The sequence below is a fragment of the Anolis carolinensis genome, chromosome 2, assembly GCF_035594765.1.
Source record: "Anolis carolinensis isolate JA03-04 chromosome 2, rAnoCar3.1.pri, whole genome shotgun sequence".
NCBI lineage: Eukaryota > Metazoa > Chordata > Lepidosauria > Squamata > Dactyloidae > Anolis > Anolis carolinensis.
In genome coordinates, this window is record NC_085842.1 from 268,285,987 (window position 1) to 268,307,849 (window position 21,863).

A 21,863-nucleotide genomic window follows, 5' to 3' on the forward strand; every position below is an offset into this window, starting at 1 on the left:
TATTTTTGTGTTATTTTATTTCAGTGTAATGAAACTTCCTTCTTTTTTGAAGCACACAGCAAAACTGCCTGCAAACATTTGTGGAAATGTTGTGTAGAACAGCACACATTCTTCAGGTATGCAACATTAAAATGATCTTTATGGAATGATAAAAGAAGATGAATATATCTTGGTGGTATAGAATGTTGCACTTCAGCATTTAATTTTGATACGTCTCAGCACTTAATAAACCAAATATATTCAAATCTAGTCAATTATTACCTTGGTTGTATTAAATATATATGCTCAGGTGATCTTCTTGCAAAGGCCTGGATCCAGCACACCCCAGCAAGCAGAAAGTAAATTGTCTTTGGCCTCAGATATCTGTAAAAAAAGTTCATCCCTTGTTGTAAATGGGTAGATCAAGCATTTTCATGCGACTGAGATAGTTCTATTTGTGCAACTGGAAATGTATTTTTTAGATTTAATTTCATTCCATGCACAGCAATCTAACACAAAGTATCAAAGAGTCAATGTTGAAGCAGAAAATGCCTTCTGTGTTTGGAAGGGCATCTGTTAGATCCCAATGTTCTGTGTTTTCAAAGAAAACATCTAGAAAGCAGCAAACTACTGTTTATACAAATAACAATGAACAGAAACCTGACTTGGTATACAAGACTTTTCTCATTTGAAACAATATCATACAGAATTTCTTGTATGAGTGTTGGACTGTCAACTGGTGAATAAGGTTCAAATTCCTGATACGTCATAGAAACCCAGTCACAGCGTCAGAGGAAGGCAAAGGTCCCATCTTCACTGCCATATAATGCAGTTTGAAACTGCATTATATGGTCAGTGTATATACTCATAGAATGTAGTTTAATAGCATTGAACAGTATCATATCTGTCTGCACTGACCATATAATGCATCTTCAAACTGCATTATTTGGAAGTATAGATTATTCCAGAGGCAATCCATCTCTGAATCAATCCTGCCATGATAATTCTATAACAGGTTTGCCTTAGGGGTACCATAAATTGAAAATTATTTGAACACACACAAAAACAAATGTTCTGGATTACAGGATATGATGATACTTTAAGTAAGTTTTTTTAATGTTAATTGGGATACTTTTTATTCCCCCCAGATCAACAATTGGAAACATGAAGTCTAAACTTTGGCTGAAATGCACCCTGTATATGCAGGATTAATTTTTTTTACTGTGTAACTATGAGGCCTCCAGATCCTGAACTCTGCTAATATTTATGATATGCTACCATGTGCCTAATCATTAAATAGCTCTGACTAAGCAAAGAGCTAATATTTCAGGCCACACACTTTGTATTCATTCATTCCAGTATGCCTTCTTGCCCTAATCCACAGATAGTGTGTTGTGATTATGTTTTCTTGCAATAGAAGAGATGGTTTGGATTAATAGAATATGAGCACGATTCTTTGGATTGTGGCCCCCTTAGCAGAAAAGGATATGAAAAATAATGTTCACTCATTTCAGCTGGTCTCCCCTGTAGCTTCACAGGGTTTTTTATTATAAAGTTATCATTGAAAGAAAATATGTAGAGCTAATCTGTAGTCTTTTCTGTTCTTCATTTCATCACAATATGGCAATGTTATTTTTAATTGAAACAGAATGCCGGAAAATGAATCCAATTCTCTATCAAGAAAACTTGGCAAACTTGGATCTCTAGGATATAAGCATCGATATAGGTGAGTGAAACTTACTTTTATGACTTCAGATCTTTTTTAAACATATATTTCCTTCTTTTTATAATTATGAAATCTTTGATTTCAGATATGGCTTTATGCCTTCTACTTTATTTAGGGAAACTATAATCTATATACGCAGCTTTAGAAGAATGCTTGTATTTGATTCTTTGTGGGTGCAGATTTTTGTGAAAAATAATGACTAGAATATGCTTTGATTTATTTTGTCAGATGCCTTAAGACATAGGCAGGTGGGTTTGTAATCTTCCTCAGCTGTTTTCTGTGTGATCATTGAAGAGTCAGAAGCATTATTCTTTTTTTCCCTCTGTAGTTAAACTGAGCAGGCTTTAGCTGAATAGTCAGGAATTTCAAAGTTTCTGTTAGCTCTCATTTGAGACTATTCCTCACCACCATTATCTTGATACAACCAATACTGTTATTTCCCTACTACTTACAGTGATAGAGACAGAGCAATCTGAATCAGGATCACTGGTGGTTGAGATATCTGTTTTTCTATTGCTAATAGTTTTCTTTTATGGCTATGAAACTTTTTGTTTTCTACTATATCTAGGGCCAATAGCATCAGGGAATTGGCAGATCTACATGGCTCACTGGTGGGACAGGGTGGAAGAGGCATTTGCTTTCCAGAAATCCCATCCCTTGCTCTTAGCAGACTAGGTTTATACTTTGCCAGTCTTATGTTGGTGCTCTTTGTCTGTGTGTGTGGCCTAGAAATTTGTGCAAATCACAACCAACTCAAATTGTCCACTCTTTTCTTGTAGAAGTTGTAGTCTGTTTTAATCCCAAATTAGTTTGCTGATTGCAGTGGAAAGGTTGTAGCTTTCTGTTCAAGAAACTGGGTTGTTTCCTCACTGGAGATATCTACATGCATATGCAATACAGCTTAAATAAAGGGTGCTCACCTTTGACTCATTGGTTTAAAAATAACAATTAATAACAGGAACCATCCTAAAATCAGTCTCAGCAAGTACTTCCGTATGGAGATCCATGTTATAAAAGTCAGTGTGCCATTGGAAATAATACATTTTTGGACTATGACTACCAGAATTTCCTAGCCAACATCGCTACTTGGAATGGTGGTCCAAAAAGTGTTTTCACTGATTCTCTCAACTAAAACACAATTATGCAAAATATATTTTATGTTAGGCTTTTGAAACCTGTGGTATTTATGCATGCTCTATATAATATTTGTTATCAAATCATAGAATCATAGAGTTGGAAGAGACCTTGTGGTCCATCCAGTCCAACCCCCTGCCAAGAAGCAGGAAAACCACATTCAAAACACCCCTGTTAGATGGCCATCCAGCCTCTGCTTAAAAGTCTCCAAGAAAGGAGCCTCCACCACAGTCCGAGGCAGAGTCTGGCTGTAAAAGGATTTTGTTGCCGTAACAAGCAATTAGGTGATCCTAGAGGACAAAGATACACACTAATGTCAAAGTGCATAACCCTCATTTGTTGGATCATACAAACTGTGTTAGCTTTTATTAAGGTTAATATTCTCAAAACATAAAGTTGTGGTTATCTATGGCTCATTTTCTATTACATGTTTTTATGAAGAATGCAGAAGAAGGGGGAAAAAACCATAATAAAAGGAAAAATGGGGTTAAATTAATCCTTCCAAAATTGTGATGAATCGATCAATTCATTTTATTTTTGATTTGGCTAGGGCTAACATTGGATTTAGCCTGTAGGATATAATGATATAATAGTGTAAACATCTGTTTTTCTCTAAATTAAGTTGATAGTGCTAAGATAAACATTTGAACATGTATGCAAGGATATGGAAAAAGAAAGAAATACCTGAGAATAATGACTGGCTGACAAAAATTTTGGACATAAGAAATATGGACAGACTAACTTTCCTGATCTCAAAAAGCAAGGGGAACCTGATGAAAGAGACATTAGAGTCATATTACGGAATATATAAAATAAAATAAAAAGAAGATATAGGTATGAAGAGAAATAAAACATAGGAAATAGGAAAGAAGATAGGGGGAAGAATTTAAGAGAAGGAAAGAAAGAAAGAAAAAGAAGAAACCTCAAGGAAGATACCTGGTAGCCAAGAATACCCTATTGCACCTCTTTTTTTCTGTCTTTCTTCCTCTCCTTTTCTATATTTTCCCCCATTGATTTTAATGTGTGACATTTAATGAAAAACACTTAATAAAGATGATTTTAAAAAACATTTGAACAAGTATTAAGTTAATTATTTAATGTCCTGGAGCAGATCATTCAAAAGGAGTTTTTACCTGTTGAGTTTTTGTTAGGTATATGTAGCAGCTGCCAAGATGTTTATTGCTCTTGTTTTATTAAATTCATTTTAATATACTTAAGAAAGTTTTAATGAGGCTAAAGAATGGCAAATTTAGTTCCTTTTTTCTGGGTAGCCAACTGATACGAAATATATGTGAAACTCATTTTGTGAAACTCATTTTGTGACAGACTCAACTAGCTGTACACATGTGCAGATGTTTGGGGCAGAACCATCGTTTTGCTTCTTGGCTCCTAACTGGCATTCTGTTGGCAAAACAGACTGTGTCTCTGCAGAGATTAGTCATATGAACAACTCAGTAATTGTAGGGTTCTTTTTCCACACAGTGTAATTGCTTTTCAGTCATTAGACAAATCCACCTGAGTGTTTTTTCAGCCTTTCAACTACAGATGTTTAGGCAACTGGGAATTATCACTAGAAAAGGGATGCATACTATAGCATTATTTTAGCATCATCAAAAACAAAGTTTGGCAAGTCCATAAAGTTTGTTTTTGATGAAACTGAAATAATGTTATCATACGTTATTGTATAATAATGGAAAACCTAGTGTAATAATAAGCTCTCTTTTTTTTTTTTTTTGCAGTATTGTGTTAACACAACTTACAAAAATACTGCTTGGCATTTAAAAAGTGAAATTCTGATGACAGTTTTTGGTACACTAATATCCCAGTGTAGCAATCAGTAATAATAATAATAATAATAATAATAATAATTATTATTATTATTATTATTATTATTATTATTATTATTATTATTTTGTATTTGTTATTCACCTCTCCTCATGGCTCGAAGTGGGGCACAGCACAGTGAAAACACATTACCATAAAATATATAAATTAAAACACACCATCACAAAATATGTATATTAATATATGTAGTACAAGGATTAAAATACAATATAGATACATATAATAATAATAATCTACATAATCTGGAGTGCTGCAACAATCTCTATGTGGGGCTGCCTTTGAGGGTAGTTCAGTTAGTTCAGAGATCGGCAGCCAGGTTACTAACTGGAGCTCCCCTTCTGCAGCAGCTCCACTGGCTGCCGGTCCACTTCCGGGCTAAATATAAAGTGTTGGTTATTACCTATAAAGCCCTAAATGGTTCGAGCCCAGGCTATTTGACTACCTTCATCCCCGGCATATAAACCACCATGGACACTGCGGTCTGTAGAGGAGGCACTGCTCTCGGTCCTACCCCGTCTCAAGCACGGGTGGTAGGAATGAGAGAGGGGGCCTTCTCCATGATCACTCCCCGTCTCTGGAACTCCCTACCCAAAGAAATAAAAATGGATGCTGGAAATCCACCCAGGTTCTGTTGGTTGTTGTAAACCGTCCTATAATTTTAATGTACTTTAGCATTCAGATTTTTACTACTTTTTATTTTAGTATACTTTTATTCATTATTTTATATTGTTGTAATTTATTTTCTTGAATAGTTATTATAAGTTATTTTGATGTCGTTGTATAATTGGTTTGATTTGGTTTGTGTGTTTTCATTAATGGAGATCCAGCCCTGGCAGGGAAAGAAAATGCCAGCCAATGGATTCAAACTGAGGGTTGAATTCATTGGCCGACTGGTTTGGGCTATCTGAATGGAGTGACCTGAATGAAGATTCAATTCTGTTTGGGTGGTTAAGTATAGTAAGAGGCTGCAGACTGGGTTCTAGACAGTCTGCTCCAGGAAAATCATTTCAATATCAGCTTGTGGTTGTGAGAAGGGTGTGTACTAAGTCTTAACCAAACTTCAACATAAGTTGGACTTCTGGCAGACATAAATAGACTGTTGACCTATTGTTGAATCAAACAGGCAATGAAAGAATATCTGTATGGCTGCATGGAACTTGGAAAGGGAGCAGCCATCTGACTTTTTTTGGAGATAGAATGGGAGTCTATAGGGCAGGTTTACTGAGGAACCAGAGCACTGCTAGCACAGGAGACAGTCTATTAAGAGACCCAAGTTGGGTCTCACACATATACATTCTTGGCATCCTATAGACAGGCATAACTAATAGAGCATATTCTTTGCAATCTTTGGTATCTTCATAGTAGGAAACAGCATGAAAATCACTGATCTCCTTTTGTGTTCATGCATTGAGTGTTCTCTGTAGAATTTCTACTTTGTTTGCCTCGTTAAGAAAGATGAATCACATTGAAGTAGTTACTTGTTTGGCTTTCAACTCACAGACTCTCCAGAAAATTATTGGGAGTAGTAATGCAATATCTATCTATCTATCTATCTATCTATCTATCTATCTATCTATCTATCTATCTATCTATCTGGCTTTCCTAAGGCACAGAAAAAGGCTGGGTAGAAAGTACCTGATTGGGGGGTTGGATTGAATGGTCCATGAGGTCTCTTCCAACTCTATGATTCTATGATTCTAACTGCTCTGTGTACTTGCCAAGACAAAGAGGACAGTAAAGGAAGTGAAAAAGTTCCCCTATCCATGGGACTGGTAACTGCAGTTTCATTTATCCATATCCAACAAAGTATGTCCTCTCTACACATTTTCTCGGTCTTCAAGCATGACCCTATGGTATATTTGGGGCATTCAAGAGGGTTTGTTATTATAATTGTTTCACATATCCACAAAAAGTCTGGAAATATATCAGTTGCAGATATGAAGGTCACAATATAAGCTGTATTTTCCCTTTTTAATGCATACTTCTTTTGGCTTATGATGAGACTGGAGTAGGGTGAGCTTTAAAGTAAATATTCGCCTCCTTGCAAATATGTATAGATATTTGGATCTTTACTGCCTTTTTCTGATTAAATTTTTTTGGTATATTTTAGTGGAAGAACAGCTTTACACATGAACAGAGATCTTTCCATCCAGCTTCCTCGACCTAACCAAACTGTTGAAAGAAGTCGTAGTAAGACGTATCCAAAAAGAACATCCAAAACACAACCAATTGGTAAGCCATGTCAAAACTGAACATTGCCTGTTTATGCTGAAATCAAACAGTGATATAAAGTACAACTTGTTGGAGACAGTTGCCAAAATTATAGTTGCCTAATTCTTAAATACAGTCTAATTTTTACCTTTTCTGTCTAGGAAACATGTTAGATTAATTAAATGCTGTTATTTTATATTTTGCTTAACCTACTTAAACACCCAGAGACAAACTGCAGTCTTGTTAGTGATATGTTTGAAATGTATTTATTTTTTATTTTGTATCAAAAGCATTGCATAAATTAGTATAAAACTGATAAAAATAGAAGGAGCACAAGCGGCTAAATTTCTTTTGAGCCAAAACAGGCCACATTGTATGTAGCCGCAAACAACTCTTCCTCTGTACATAAGGCAGGACATTGTGGACAAGCATACAGATGCGGAGTTGTCTGTTTTCCTCAACAGTCACACAAGGTGGAGGATTCTTTTAGGTTGTGCCATTTTGCCAGGTTGTCTTTTGATCTTCCCACTCCACTTCTGAGTCTGTTCAGGGATCTCCAAGTTGCCCATTTTTGGTTTGCCCCTTGTGGGATGCCATCCAGTTGTGATTTCCTGGTTTAGCTGCTCAGAGGGATACATTTGCTGTTGTTGGAGGAACGTTAAGAGGAGTGGTGGTTCTCGTGAAGCTTTTCCTTGATTTGAGTCTACTGGGAGGAGGCTGATAGCTATGCAGTGCATGGCTTTCACAGTGTTCAACCTTATTTCTCTACAGTTAGCAGCAACTTTCCGTCACACATACGGGGGGGGGGGGGCAATGCCAGCTACCTTGTAGAGTTTATCAATATGTGTAGATTTGAGACATCCTGTGATTATTCTTCATGTTTCATTCAATGCTATGTCCACCTGCTTTGCATGGGCAGACTTGTGCCAAACAGGGCAGGCATATTCAACAATTGAGTAAGACAAGGCCACAACTGATGTTCTTATTAATTTCAGATTAATTAATTAACCCAATTAATTTTGGGTTAATTAATGTATTCACCTCAGGGCTTTTGTTTGGAGAAAATAGAATCACTGAAACTGCCTCACACCTGATGGTTGTTTGCAGACAATAGTGCCTTAGCAGAGGACAGGAGCCAGTTTAGGGGCTCTTTTGAGTGAATAGCTCTAGTGTAAATGCCTGCTCTAAATTGAAGCCCATAACTGTTTTTTCTCCAAACTCAAAGCATCTACATTAAGCATATTTATTTAAACTTTTGAATAATGTCACATGCCATTTAGCCCCAAGTTAACTGAAGCAAAGCCTTCTACTTTGCAATGGATAAGGTGAGAATTAAGCTGATGTTGGATGCTTTTGAAAAGCTGCTTTTAAAAATTAAGTGCCTAATTTAAATGCTAATAATTTTTGATACATATTTATTTGGACAGCCATATAGAAACTAGAGGAATACACCAGTGAATTTTTTAAAATATTAGGAGAAAAAAATCTTGACATGCTCTGCCCATGGGATTTCACATAAACCTCCTTCATCAAATGTCATCACAACAAGAACAAGTTATATGGCCTGAGAATATTTTATGCCATGTTATACTCCCTTTGATGTCTAGCAGAAGTTATGTCTTCCAAAAGTATCATTACATCGCTATGTAGGTTTGGAAGCAACTTAGGGAAAGATTGTTTGCTTTCTCAGAAAGTTCAAGTAATTCATAATGTGTAATTGTGTGAGGAAGACATGACTTTCCTTACAGATTGTTGCACGCTTCCTAATTTAAGCAAGACAGTTTCCTCTGGATGCCTTGTTTTGTCATATGTCAGTGTAACATTGCCACATTTGTGCACTTCATCTTTGTTATTAAGCACTAGCTGTGCCCGGCCACGCATTGCTGTGGCAAAGTGGTGGTGGTATTGGTTAAAAATTGTTGTGTAATTTTTATTTGACGTTACTTGTATTTTTTTATTAATTTTATTGTAAGTTATCTTTTTATTTATTATATTTTATTATTTTCTTGCATTATTTTTAGTTATTTTCTGTTATTATAGTATTTTATTGTATTAATTTTTTAGTGTTTTTTATTATTTTTAGTGTTTTTTATTATTTTTTATTGGGTTGCTAGGAGACCAAGTTGGAGGAGCTTAGCCTTCTAACTGGCAGCAATTGGATAAAAGCAATTATTCCTCTCTCTCTAATTAGGACTTTATTTTTCTTTTCTTTTTGTTGTATCAACCTAGAGCCGTGGATGATGGGTTGTGTTGTCAAATTTCGAGGTTGGGGGGCCTGTAGTTTTGTTGTTTTGTGGGTCGCCGTGATGCCATCACTCTTTTATATATATAGATTCTAGCCTTGTCTCTGTTCTCTACCTACTTTCAGTTTTCCTTTTAAAACATTTGAGAGTGTCACTAAAAACAGTACTTTTATTTTATATTATGTGTTCAGTGAGATTAATATTACTTTTTATATTGCACATATAATAAAAGTATCTAAAACTAGATGTCCTGTAGTGTTTGTGTAAGCCTTGAATTTCCAGCCTGTAACAAATTGTTGCCAGTCATTCCCAACATATTCATAATTTCATTTCTTCCTTCCTTTCCATTTTTCTTTCTCTTTCATGACAACTATGCTGAATACTTATTGGAATGATTGGAGGGAGGTGTTTTAGTTTTTAGTGTTTCCTGTGCACAAGATTTTATTGTACCTCCTTCAAGGTGCTGACACAGCAGGCCATTTCTGTTGGCATGTACTTCTGAAGTTTGATAGAAGGGATTACTGATGTCTGACCCACGTGAAATTGATAAGTAGTTGACTTCATGTCAATTTATGTATAAAATAAATACTTTATCCTTCATGTTTGACTTTCTTACCAGTCCCTTGAAAGTTAAATGAATATCCATTTCACAATTAAATTTATCTTCTCATGGAAGAAAACAGGCTTGGGCTTGGTTTAGATCAATTTAGACTCCAAACTCCATCTGGATTCTATCTGGAACTTGAGAGAATAAAGTAGGATGCTTTATTTTAAATCCACATTTTATTTCACTAAAACTTTATTCTAGCTTTTAAAAAGATAATTATGTGAACAAATTTTCAAACGTTTTAGCAAAGCTCACATATATGCCATGCTGGTGCTAGGCTATTTTGTATTCTAGCCACTGTGAATTGTATGCACATCGAGACACAAATATCCCTACCAGTTGCTAAATTCAATTTTCAAAAATAGATATAGGGGAAAAACTGAAAAGCACAAAACTTGGAAACTGCTCAATGTATTTAAAATTTCAAAATATGTAATACTGAAATCTGTGATGATCTTTTTCCAAAACAAAAGAAAATGTATTAGTACACAAATCATTTTAAAGAATACCAGCCTCAGTTTGGGAAGTAATGCATGAAGCTGTGCTCCTCAAGCATTGCGTCCTTCTGCCTCCACATACAAAAAATATGAGAATTCAGAGAGAGACTTTTAAAAGATTTTGCAGTGGAAGTCCCATATCTTAATGATTCTGATTGACTCTGTACATTACCAAATTATTAAGGAGATTCTCCCTTTGCATAGAATGGTATATTTATAATAGCAGCTCTGCTGAAGTAGATTTCATCATATTATGGTGGTACCAACTGTTTCATGCAGCATCCTATGGTGCAGTAACTGCCTCCAAAATATTGCCACATGCTGTTTTAAGGAGTAATTGACATGATTATTCAACTATCTTTATTATGCGTAGTGCCTACAATGGGATCTTCAAAGCCTTTTCGTGTCTACTTCAAAATCTTTCCCCTGTTCAGTGATCATTATCCTGGCTTACGTTTTTAAGCAGGTTGTTTTTTTTCTTTAGTCACTTTCCTCCAGCTATGGTTGATGGCTTTTCTAAGCTACTTGTTACGTAAATAGTTTAATAAATTATTTTGCAGAAGAGTCAAAATAAAGTTTAATTTATCGACACAGCTTCCTACTTAAAGAAGACAATGTTTTGCACTTTATTGGAGTAATGTGTCTGAAAAAATTGTTGTTCTTTGTTCTTGTGTTCCTTCAAGTAATTACCCTCAAATGAACTTATCACAGGGTTTTGGAAAAATTTGTTCAGAGGGGGTTTGCCTCTGCTTTCCTTTAAGTCTGATAAACATTTGTGGAAAAGTTGATGATGCATAAGAACATTATATCTTCTCCTTTGCACTGAAGCATTATGCCGCATTGAATGAGACTCGTGGGAAAACATTAAGGTTCGCTTACATTTTTGTATTTTTGGGAAGTGTTGGCTGGTTTCCATCTTTGCATAACATCCATATTTACATACTAAAGATATGCTAAAATAAAAATCTAGACATTTTATATACATAAAAAGGAAAAAAAATCTATTGAAATGTACTAAAGTAACATTGTTTTTTTTGTCAGAATCCCATTGTACAAACCAGGTTGTTACACACAAAGATATTGGAGAAAATGGAGGAACTACCAAAATTATTGCTCCTTCACCAATAAAAAGGTAATGGTTGAAGAAATGGTAAAAAAAGTCTAAAGAAGATTAGAATTACTGATATACTTAAAGCTGGAAGGAACTAGACATTTAATGTTGACCATTGTAGTTTTGGGGCTTTAAAAATCTATTTTTAGCTAATGAGTTACTTCCTGCATAAGCCAGTATTTTGTGCAGGAAGGTCATTGCCCAAATGTCAGAAGTATGTTGGACATCTGTATAATGAAAAGTGATCCCCAAAGAAAAAAGAATTAAAGAACAAAACTTATCCTCAGTTCTGTGTTGTCATGCCAGATCTTTGACATGCTTTATCTATAATGTATCTTCTATAAAATAATCCTCCAAATGGGATGTTTAAATTACTTAAATGGATGGAAAGAAAACAGATCCAAGTATATGTACAATGAAAGAAGAAAATATCGGAAGTAGAAATGCAGGAAAGAATATATGTTTTTGTGTGGGAGCAAAATTGCTCAAGAGTCTCTTTTGGGAACATTTTCAAATGAATGGGAAAATTAGTTGACCATTAAAGTTTTTTGTCAAAGTTCTTGCTAATATCTCAAATAAAGAACATATAATTACAGTTTTGGGGATCTAGGATTGTGGTGGTCAAATCTGAGACCTGACCCCCTCCCCTTATAATGATAAAATATTCTTTTTCACAAGTTAGTCCAAGTTACCTAAAGAATTGCCTTCTCTCATACAGTCTGCCTATCTTGTGTTTACTGTATTTTAATTTTTATTCTGTATATTTTAATATATGGTGTGTGCTGGGGAAGGCATGTCTTTTACATAATGTTTGATTATAATGTGTTTTTAACTGTGTTGTGCCCTGCCTCAAGGAGAGGCAGGTCAGAAATAATAATTATTATAGTTGCAGTTATTGTTATTAAGTATTTACTTGGAGATGTTAAATCCAGGTGATAGCTGGATAAGGTTCTTAAACCCAAGAATAGAAAGTTGTCACAGAAACAAATGACATATTCTGAACAGTGGTGAGCTTTGTAACATGATAAAGACATACAGGGAGACAAGCAAAGCTCAACCTGAGGTCCCCATGTCAAGGACAGAACGCCACAAGATTCAAAGTAACAGAGTTTATTAGATTACAGAACTCAAAAATGCCCGTAAAAACACAAGGGCCAGGCAATTTTTGCCTTTAGGAGCAAAAAGGGGACAAAAGTAAATGTTCAAAAGATAAACCGGATTAAACCGGAGTTTAATCCGGGTAAAAACAAACTGCTTGCTTCAGCCTAGGTATTAACAGAACGAAAGCCAAGGAACAAAAGATACCAAGAATGCAACTAATTGGCAGCAGATTCCTCTCTGCTGCCAGCACTGTGCTTAGAGTAACTTGCGTCGCTCCCACACACACACAGTAGACAGGATCTCCAACACGAGCAATTCAGCCAAGGATTGTAGAAGTAGAGTAGACCAGTTCCGTTCCGTAGATCAAAGCCAGAAGCAGACGTTTGTAGTTTTTCCAAGTCCAAGAAGGGGGGAAGACAAGCCGTGGTCAGTTCAGTCCGGGTTCTCAAAGCAGGAGATGGCGTCCGTCAGAAAGACGACGGAAGGTCAAGCTAATAAGAGTAAGCACAGGTTTGCACAAACAAATGCCCACACAATCCCTCCCGCCGTCTGCCCCTGGATTCCAATCAACTTACGTCTCAGCACAGGAAAGTACACAAGTCTTCAGGGAAGCGTCCCACACACACACGGATCCCAAGCGTTTGCCCAGATTACCTTGCCTGACGCAATTTGCAATTGCTCCCAAGCCCCATTTTATGCCAGTTACAAATCTTCATCACTGTCAGCTGTCCTCCTTAACCCGGGCGTTTCCTCATCACTTTCCTCGTCAGAGCTGGAACACCTCTGACTACGCCCAACAGCATCTCCAGCTGTGGATCCCGTCCCATCCCTCCAGCTAAGCCATGGGTCTAATCCTGAAGGTCCCCATTCATCTTCTGCCCCATCATGGCCAGTGGCCCCCAATTCCTCCCTTACCCGAGTCCAATCCATCTCATCCTCCTCTGAGCTAACCAGCCCCTCCTCCATTCTCTCCGTAAACCCTTCGAAAGATTCTTCGTCAGATGGTGCTGCAAATATGTCTCGCAGTCTTTTTCTCTCTCGCTCCTCGAGAGTATCTGACTCCCGAGGAGTCTTACGCCCACGTCTGTCAGTAACAGAGCCATGAGGCTCAATCATAACACTATCCCCTCTCACAAAGGCCTCCTCCCCCGATGGCGGAGAAGTGGCAGTGATACCCTCCGCTATAGCACCACGACGACTAGAGGTATCAAGTTTCAACAGCGAACGATGAAAGACTGGATGGACCTTTAAACTAGACGGTAAACGCAAACGAAACGCAACGGAAGAAATCTTTTTAACGATAGGAAAGGGACCCAAATACCGAGGCGCAAACTTTCCCCCAGCCTGTTTAATATGTTTGGAAGATAACCACACCAAATCCCCTTCTTCCAACTCCTCCCCTGCCTGCCTGTGGCGGTCAGCCTGAGTCTTCTGCGTTGCCTTAGCTTCCAACAGTAAGCGACGGGCAACATCATGCAATGCAGCCATTTCCGTAGAGCGGTACACAGGGTCCGAAGAGACCACATTGGTCGACGGCGCCACACCTCCCCGTGGGTGAAAACCATAAGTTAGCTCAAACGGCGTATGCTGACTAGATGTGTGCACCGCATTGTTGTAAGCAAATTCCGCCACCGGTAGCCACTTCACCCAAGCCGTGGGTTGATCTAAACAAAAACAACGCAGATATTGCTCTAAGAGCCCATTAACCCGTTCCGACTGTCCATCCGTTTGCGGATGAAAGGCTGAAGAAACGTTTAACTTAGTCCCCAAGCACTCATGGAAATGTTTCCAAAAGCGTGACACAAATTGCGGAGCCCTATCTGAAATAATCACCTCGGGTGCTCCGTGCAAACGATAGATGTGCTTAGTAAATAGTAAGGCCAACGTAGGGGCCGCCGGAATGGTTGAACAAGGAATAAAATGAGCCAGTTTACTAAATAAATCCACCACCACCCAAATACAAGTATAACCCCCAGACTTAGGCAAATCTGAAATGAAATCCATGGAAATGATTTGCCATGGCCTGTCCGGAACAGGTAAAGACGACAACAACCCTCTAGGGCGCCCAACAGGCGTCTTACTCTGCTGGCAAACGGCGCAGCTGTCACAAAAGCGCAGAATGTCTTGCCGCATCTTTGGCCACCAATAGCTCCTGGTAATGAGCTGCACGGTCTTGAATCTGCCAAAGTGCCCAGCCATGGGTTCGTCATGGTGGGCTCTAATCACCTCCAACCTGAGGGCCCCCACTGGTACGTAGACCTGCCCCCTGCGTACCAATACTCCGTCTTGATCTTGTAGATGCGGCAGTATGGTACGGTTACCTGCTGAGAGCAACATCAGTTGCTCCTGTGTCCACACATCATCCCTCTGAGCCTCAAGGATCTGGTCATGTAACCCGAGCTCATTATCTACAACACACAGAGAGGCAGTAGGCAAGATGGTCTGACATACAACCTGCTCATTGGTCTTAAACTCCGGCTTGCGGGATAAAGCATCGGCCCGCAAGTTTGCCTTCCCCTCTACGAACTGCACCTTGAAGTTAAACCTGGAGAAAAACAAAGCCCATCGGATTTGACGCTGGTTTAACTTCTTTGCTGTTTGCAAGTGCTCTAAATTCTTGTGATCAGATCTGACCACGATCTGGTGCCGTGCCCCTTCAAGCCAGTGCCGCCACACCTCAAACGCCACCTTAATCGCCAACAACTCCTTCTCCCATATGGTATAGTTCTGCTCGAAGGGTGTTAGTTGCCGCGAGTAAAATCCACAGGGACGCAAGGTCCCTGAGGAATCCTTCTGAGACAATACAGCCCCCAACGCGTAGCTAGAAGCGTCCGCTTCTACCACGAACGGTTTGTCAACATCAGGATGGGTTAGTATGTTGTCCGATTGAAAACTAGACTTAAGTTGTAGAAACGCCTCGTGAGCTTCCCGCCCCCACACAAATGGCTGTTTCTTGCGCAGAAGCTGCGTCAAAGGTACCGTGAGCTTTGCAAAATTCGGAATAAACTCCCGGTAGTAATTAGCAAAACCTAAGAACCTTTGTACATCCTTCTTAGTTTTCAGCTCCTGCCATGAGTTGACGGCGTCAACCTTATGTGGGTCCATTTTAAGTTCCCTACCTGACACTACATGACCTAGGAACTCCACTTCAGGCACATGAAAGACGCATTTGGAAGCCTTGGCGAAAAGCCCATTAGCCCGCAGTCGGTGCAGAACCTGCTTGACATGTTGACGATGTTCTTTCTCGTCCTTAGAAAAAATCAAGATATCATCCAAATAAATCACTAAAAATTGGTCAATTAGGTCCCTGAACACATCGTTCATGAACCTCTGGAAGACCGCAGGAGCATTACAAAGCCCAAAAGGCATGACTCGGAACTCGTGGCATCCGAAACACGTGTTAAATGCCGTCTTCCATTCATCCCCTTCCCGTATACGGATTAAGTTATAGGCCCCCCGCAGGTCAAGCTTGGTAAAGACCTTAGCCCCTTGCACCCTTGATAACAGTTCCGAGATTAAAGGGAGCGGGTACCTATCCCGAATGGTGTATTTGTTTAGGATCCGATAGTCGCAGACCAGCCTAAGTTCCCCAGTCTTTTTGGCTACAAAGAATACTGGTGCCGCAGTTGGAGAACTAGATGGGCGAATAAACCCCTTGGCTAAATTTTCATCTAAAAACTCCCGCAAAGCTTGCCTTTCCGGTACAGTCAAGGCATACAGCCTCCCTGCTGGCAGTTTCGCACCTTCTGCCAACTTGATGGCGCAATCATATGGCCTGTGCGGTGGTAATTTGTCCGCTTCTCTTTTACAAAATACATCAGAGAACTCCCCATACTCAGCAGGCACTCCCTCCATATCAGCATGAGTAACGTTTAGAGTGCAACAATCCTGCCTCTTTAAGATCACTTTACGTGTTGCCCAATCCACTTGTGGGTTTACTACAGCTAGCCAATCCATCCCCAGGATCACATCATATCGAGGCAAGCTCGTAATATCCCACACAAACGTTCCCGTTACTCCCTGCACCTCCCACGTTACTGCTGAGGTTTCCTGGTTAACCACCCCAGTCTCCAGCAGTCTCCCATCTGCTCCCTCCACCCACACGTCGCATGCCTTGCGCACTCTAGGAATGCCATGCTTCTTAGCAAACTCAATATCTACATAGGAGACCGTAGCTCCTGAGTCCAGCAGTGCCAGAGTAGAAACAAGTTCCCTTCCCCCAACAGATAATGTAATGGGTACGAAAACATGCTTCCTCCCCTCAGTTGACTGCTTGAGGAGCCCTAGTGCGTTGGACTCACGTCGCACTAGGGCTGGCCTTTTCCCGAAAGCTGGGAAGGTTTCACATTACAATTTTTGGCAAAATGCCCAGCATTCCCACAGTACAAACACAAGCCCAGCTGCCTCCTACGGCTCTTTTCCTCTGTAGACAGTTTTTTAAAGACCCCAAGCTCCATGGGCTCTTCCCCCATCACCACAGGTGCCCTGGTTACATGCATGGGTGGCGCACACATTGCTTTTGAGTGTTTACGAGCCTCGAACCTTGCGTCTAAACGCAGCACCTTAGCTACTAAGGCGTCCCAGCTTTCAGCCGGCTCCAAGCGTGCTAATTCATCCTGGAGCATATCACTTAACCCGGCAGTAAATAAAAGCATGAATGCATTCTCCCCCCAATCCAGCTGGTGGCGATACAGGTTAAACTTATTTAAGTAATCCAAAACAGTCCCCTTTCCCTGTTTCAACCGATACAGGGCCCACCCAGCGTTCTCCGTGCGGAGAGGATCCCCAAAAGTATCAGTTAACAATTTTTTGAAATTATTCAAATTGTCCTTGACTGGGTCATTTCCCAAAATTAAATTAGTGGCCCATTGTCCTGCGGGACCGGTCAACAAACTCAAAATAAAAGCCACCTTGCTAGTGTCAGTAGGAAAAGCATGAGCACTGAGCTGGGAAAAATAAAGCTCCACTTGTGCCAAAAAGGTTGGCAACTTGCACCTGGTTCCGTCAAAGCGTTCAGGAGTCAAAACATGTCCTTTCACAGCAAAAGCTGTTTGGCTTACGGTAAAGGCCGTTTGCAATTGGTCTACTTTGGCTCTTAACTCATCCATCGTCTTCCTGACGGGTTTATTGCTGCAATAAACTTTTTATGGCGTCAGGCAATCTGTCAAGGACAGAACGCCACAAGATTCAAAGTAACAGAGTTTATTAGATTACAGAACTCAAAAATGCCCGTAAAAACACAAGGGCCAGGCAATTTTTGCCTTTAGGAGCAAAAAGGGGACAAAAGTAAATGTTCAAAAGATAAACCGGATTAAACCGGAGTTTAATCCGGGTAAAAACAAACTGCTTGCTTCAGCCTAGGTATTAACAGAACGAAAGCCAAGGAACAAAAGATACCAAGAATGCAACTAATTGGCAGCAGATTCCTCTCTGCTGCCAGCACTGTGCTTAGAGTAACTTGCGTCGCTCCCACACACACACAGTAGACAGGATCTCCAACACGAGCAATTCAGCCAAGGATTGTAGAAGTAGAGTAGACCAGTTCCGTTCCGTAGATCAAAGCCAGAAGCAGACGTTTGTAGTTTTTCCAAGTCCAAGAAGGGGGGAAGACAAGCCGTGGTCAGTTCAGTCCGGGTTCTCAAAGCAGGAGATGGCGTCCGTCAGAAAGACGACGGAAGGTCAAGCTAATAAGAGTAAGCACAGGTTTGCACAAACAAATGCCCACACAATCCCTCCCGCCGTCTGACCCTGGATTCCAATCAACTTACGTCTCAGCACAGGAAAGTACACAAGTCTTCAGGGAAGCGTCCCACACACACACGGATCCCAAGCGTTTGCCCAGATTACCTTGCCTGACGCAATTTGCAATTGCTCCCAAGCCCCATTTTATGCCAGTTACAAATCTTCATCACTGTCAGCTGTCCTCCTTAACCCGGGCGTTTCCTCATCACTTTCCTCGTCAGAGCTGGAACACCTCTGACTACGCCCAACAGCATCTCCAGCTGTGGATCCCGTCCCATCCCTCCAGCTAAGCCATGGGTCTAATCCTGAAGGTCCCCATTCATCTTCTGCCCCATCATGGCCAGTGGCCCCCAATTCCTCCCTTACCCGAGTCCAATCCATCTCATCCTCCTCTGAGCTAACCAGCCCCTCCTCCATTCTCTCCGTAAACCCTTCGAAAGATTCTTCGTCAGATGGTGCTGCAAATATGTCTCGCAGTCTTTTTCTCTCTCGCTCCTCGAGAGTATCTGACTCCCGAGGAGTCTTACGCCCACGTCTGTCAGTAACAGAGCCATGAGGCTCAATCATAACACCCCAGATGCTTTGGCCTTCAACTCCCAGAAATCCTAATAGCTGATAAACTGGCTGGGATTTCTAGGAGTTGTAGGCCAAAAACATCTGGGGGCCCCAGGTTGAGAACCTCTGTAACCAGTCTGAGAAACATGTCAGGTTCAAAACCAAGTATTACTAAACAGAAATAGACAAACTTGTTCAGAGAAAGAAGATTCTCTATCAGCCCTCACCTGTTTAGCTGATTGTGAGGAATGATGGGACTTGGTTGTGCAGCAAAATCTAGAAATACTATGGCTGGCTTACTTCTGTTTTCAGTGGTGACTTCCACCAAACAGTTCTGACCTTGATTACCAAAGGTTATTAATTGCTGCAAAGATATCAAGTCACTTATCAATATGCAGTAAAATTAAAGAAATGAAACTGCCTTTGAAATTCATATCTTAATCCTTTTTCAGATAATCTGAAACATTTTATCCCCTTCTCAAGAATCCAGGAGATAATCCTAATATTTGGAGAATTGTTCTGACAGAGCACTATGACTGAGAAATGCGTATCAAGCTGTCAGCCACAAATGATAAAAAGCTTAGGACTCTAGTGCATACATATCATCATTTTGGCTTATTTCCCCTTCTATTTTAAAGCCATAGTGGGTATGGGCATACAGAGACATACATGCACAAGATAATTTTCCATGTACAAAAGGAAGTCCACAGACTTTCTGCCTAATTTAGTTTAGCAATAAGATGACACGATCACTCTGTACTGCATCTGAAGGAGTGGGTTTATATCTACAAAAGTTCATGCTTATATAAAATGGCACAATCAAGATTTTTTTTGGAGTTTTTGAAAATATTTTCAAGTTGTGGATATTGAATGCTGTGGAAATGGAATGCTGATTGCAATGAGTTAGGGGAAGGTTAAGGGAAGCAAGACTGTTTGAAAATTGTGTTGTATTATCTTTTGCTCTACCATCTCCTTTCCACTGAGTCAGAGTTGGTGACTTCTGTTACAGACAGATTGTGGAATAGGCAAGTATGTTGGAGTTTTTGGACAGGCACATAAATGAAACTATTGCAATGGAATCTAATTGTTATCCTGGCAAAGAAACCTTTACAACCAAGACTGTGGGAAGTAATTAAAGACTACCTGATTGTCTGAAGAGTATTGACAATACTTATGTGAATAGTCAGCATTTTTTTTTTTTTTGCTGTCTTGAACGGCTCACCCAAGGGATGTCAGGTGTAGATCTGGAGACCCAATTTCTAGACTCATGACAGAGGGAGGCTCACTTGTGTTTCTATATATGTAGGATAGACAAGATATGTGTTAGAGAGTAAATACTGTGTTTTCTGGCTTAATAGTTTCTTTCCCAGTAGAAAGAAATTGCAAATAACATATTCCTAAACAAATACCTTAGAAGGAATTTGCAGAGAGCAGATGGTGAAAATACTGTTATGTTCACTTGTTTTTTAAAGGGTCTTTTTATTTTTTCATGTTTTATTAGTTTTAAAAAGTCAAGAAATGAAAGTAGCCCAGAAACCCAAAGAAGCAAAACCAGTGCGCCATGGGAAGAAAATTGTCCACAGAGGTAAACAGCAGTGTGTTGACTTGAAAGCATGATATGTCTCCCCTCTCCTGAAGTCTCTTGTATTTTCAAATATGGAATGTGTGTGTGCGAAGGGCAAAATGTGTCCCTTTCACTAACTCTATGAGCAAATGCATGGAAGGCATGGACAAATGGAGTATAAGAATTACAGCAGTAAAAACAAAAGTTAATTGGAAATCTGGATAGTGGCCATGCTCACCCCTTGAATTGTAATTGACACACACAAACACAAACACAGACATGAATATGAGAATGATTTAAAAACAAACCATCAGCACTTCTCCTAAGTTTGTCCTGAAACCAAGATGTATGCAATTAATCACTGGATTTATGCATATGTTTGTGTGTGTTTGTGTTTTTATATATATGATTATCAAGTATTGAAATATATGTTTAAGTTTTGTTTGTTAATCTGTGCTTTCTCTCTCTGTATATGAAAGAGTGCAAATGTCAATATAGGTATATGATTTTTTTTCTAATGTTGTGAAAGCCTAAATATAGAATTTTTTTCTCCTATTCAGGGAATATTATGGAGCCCCGGTGGCAAAGTGCGTTAAAGCATGGAGCTGGAGACCAAAAGGTCTTTTAGTGGTGACAAAAATGGAAATATTTTTAAATACCCTATAACTATGTTTTCTGGAGGTTTTTATCTGAAACCTGCATCTGTGATTGCCTGAAAAAGTATTGTATTCCCAAAAGCAATACTATCGTCAGTCTCAGGTGGACCAGATCTTACCACCTTTTAAATGCCATCCCATGCCATATAGAGAGTTTTAGGTTTTTCTTCTAACTAAGTAATAGTTTGGTTTTTTTTTTTACAAAAAACGTTATGACCTTTGCAACATGTGCTGTGAATATGTTTCATTGGTTAACTTTTACTTTTCTTTGACCCTAGTGGACTTTATAATTCTCCTAGTGATCGCAATAGATCACCAAAGTTTCCTTATTCACGACGAAGACATCCTTCAGGTGGAAGTGAAAATGACCCCGGGCAGCCATTTAGAAGAAGGTGATAAATTGGATGTTAATTATACCATACATGCAAGATGGTGTTCTAGTGTTGTTTCCTTACTTACAGCTCAAGGTTCTAGCCAGCCTGCAGCTCATTCATTCTCTCCACAGTTTTTCTTATTTTCTGCAATTGACACTCATTATTTTGTGATTGCATAACTGATTGAAAATCTTGGGCAATTTTTTTTGTTTTCTTCTTTTCCACAAGATGTTTTGTTCAAGAGGACCTCAGTGTTCTCTTAAACATGTTAATATTTTCCTATTGGTTTATACCTGTGGTCACTTATGATTTCTGTTCACTATTAGAAGGAGTGAAAATGGAAGCCTGTTTCACTTGCTTGCTTATCTGTAAAATGATATTAGCATCAGATTAACACAGTACTCATTACATTGGAATTGAAATGATGATAAATTGGTTGATATATACTAAAACTTCACCATTGTTTATTGTGTTATCATTATTGGTTAAATGTATTCATTTTTTTGCCAACATTGTTT

The 21,863-nt window shown here is 39.2% G+C and overlaps 1 protein-coding gene across 10 annotated transcripts in view; it reads left to right on the plus strand.

Moving 5' to 3' along the window:
• epb41l4a (erythrocyte membrane protein band 4.1 like 4A) overlaps positions 1–21,863 on the plus strand; it is a 205,522-nt gene that overhangs the window by 152,463 nt on the left and 31,196 nt on the right. For all 10 annotated transcript variants that reach the window (XM_062972183.1, XM_062972185.1, XM_062972184.1 and 7 more), the window contains 6 exons: positions 25–116; positions 1,628–1,705; positions 6,795–6,916; positions 11,284–11,374; positions 20,253–20,336; positions 21,250–21,363. In XM_062972183.1, the coding sequence (XP_062828253.1) occupies positions 25–116; positions 1,628–1,705; positions 6,795–6,916; positions 11,284–11,374; positions 20,253–20,336; positions 21,250–21,363 (581 nt within the window). The remainder of the gene's footprint in view (positions 1–24; positions 117–1,627; positions 1,706–6,794; positions 6,917–11,283; positions 11,375–20,252; positions 20,337–21,249; positions 21,364–21,863) is intronic.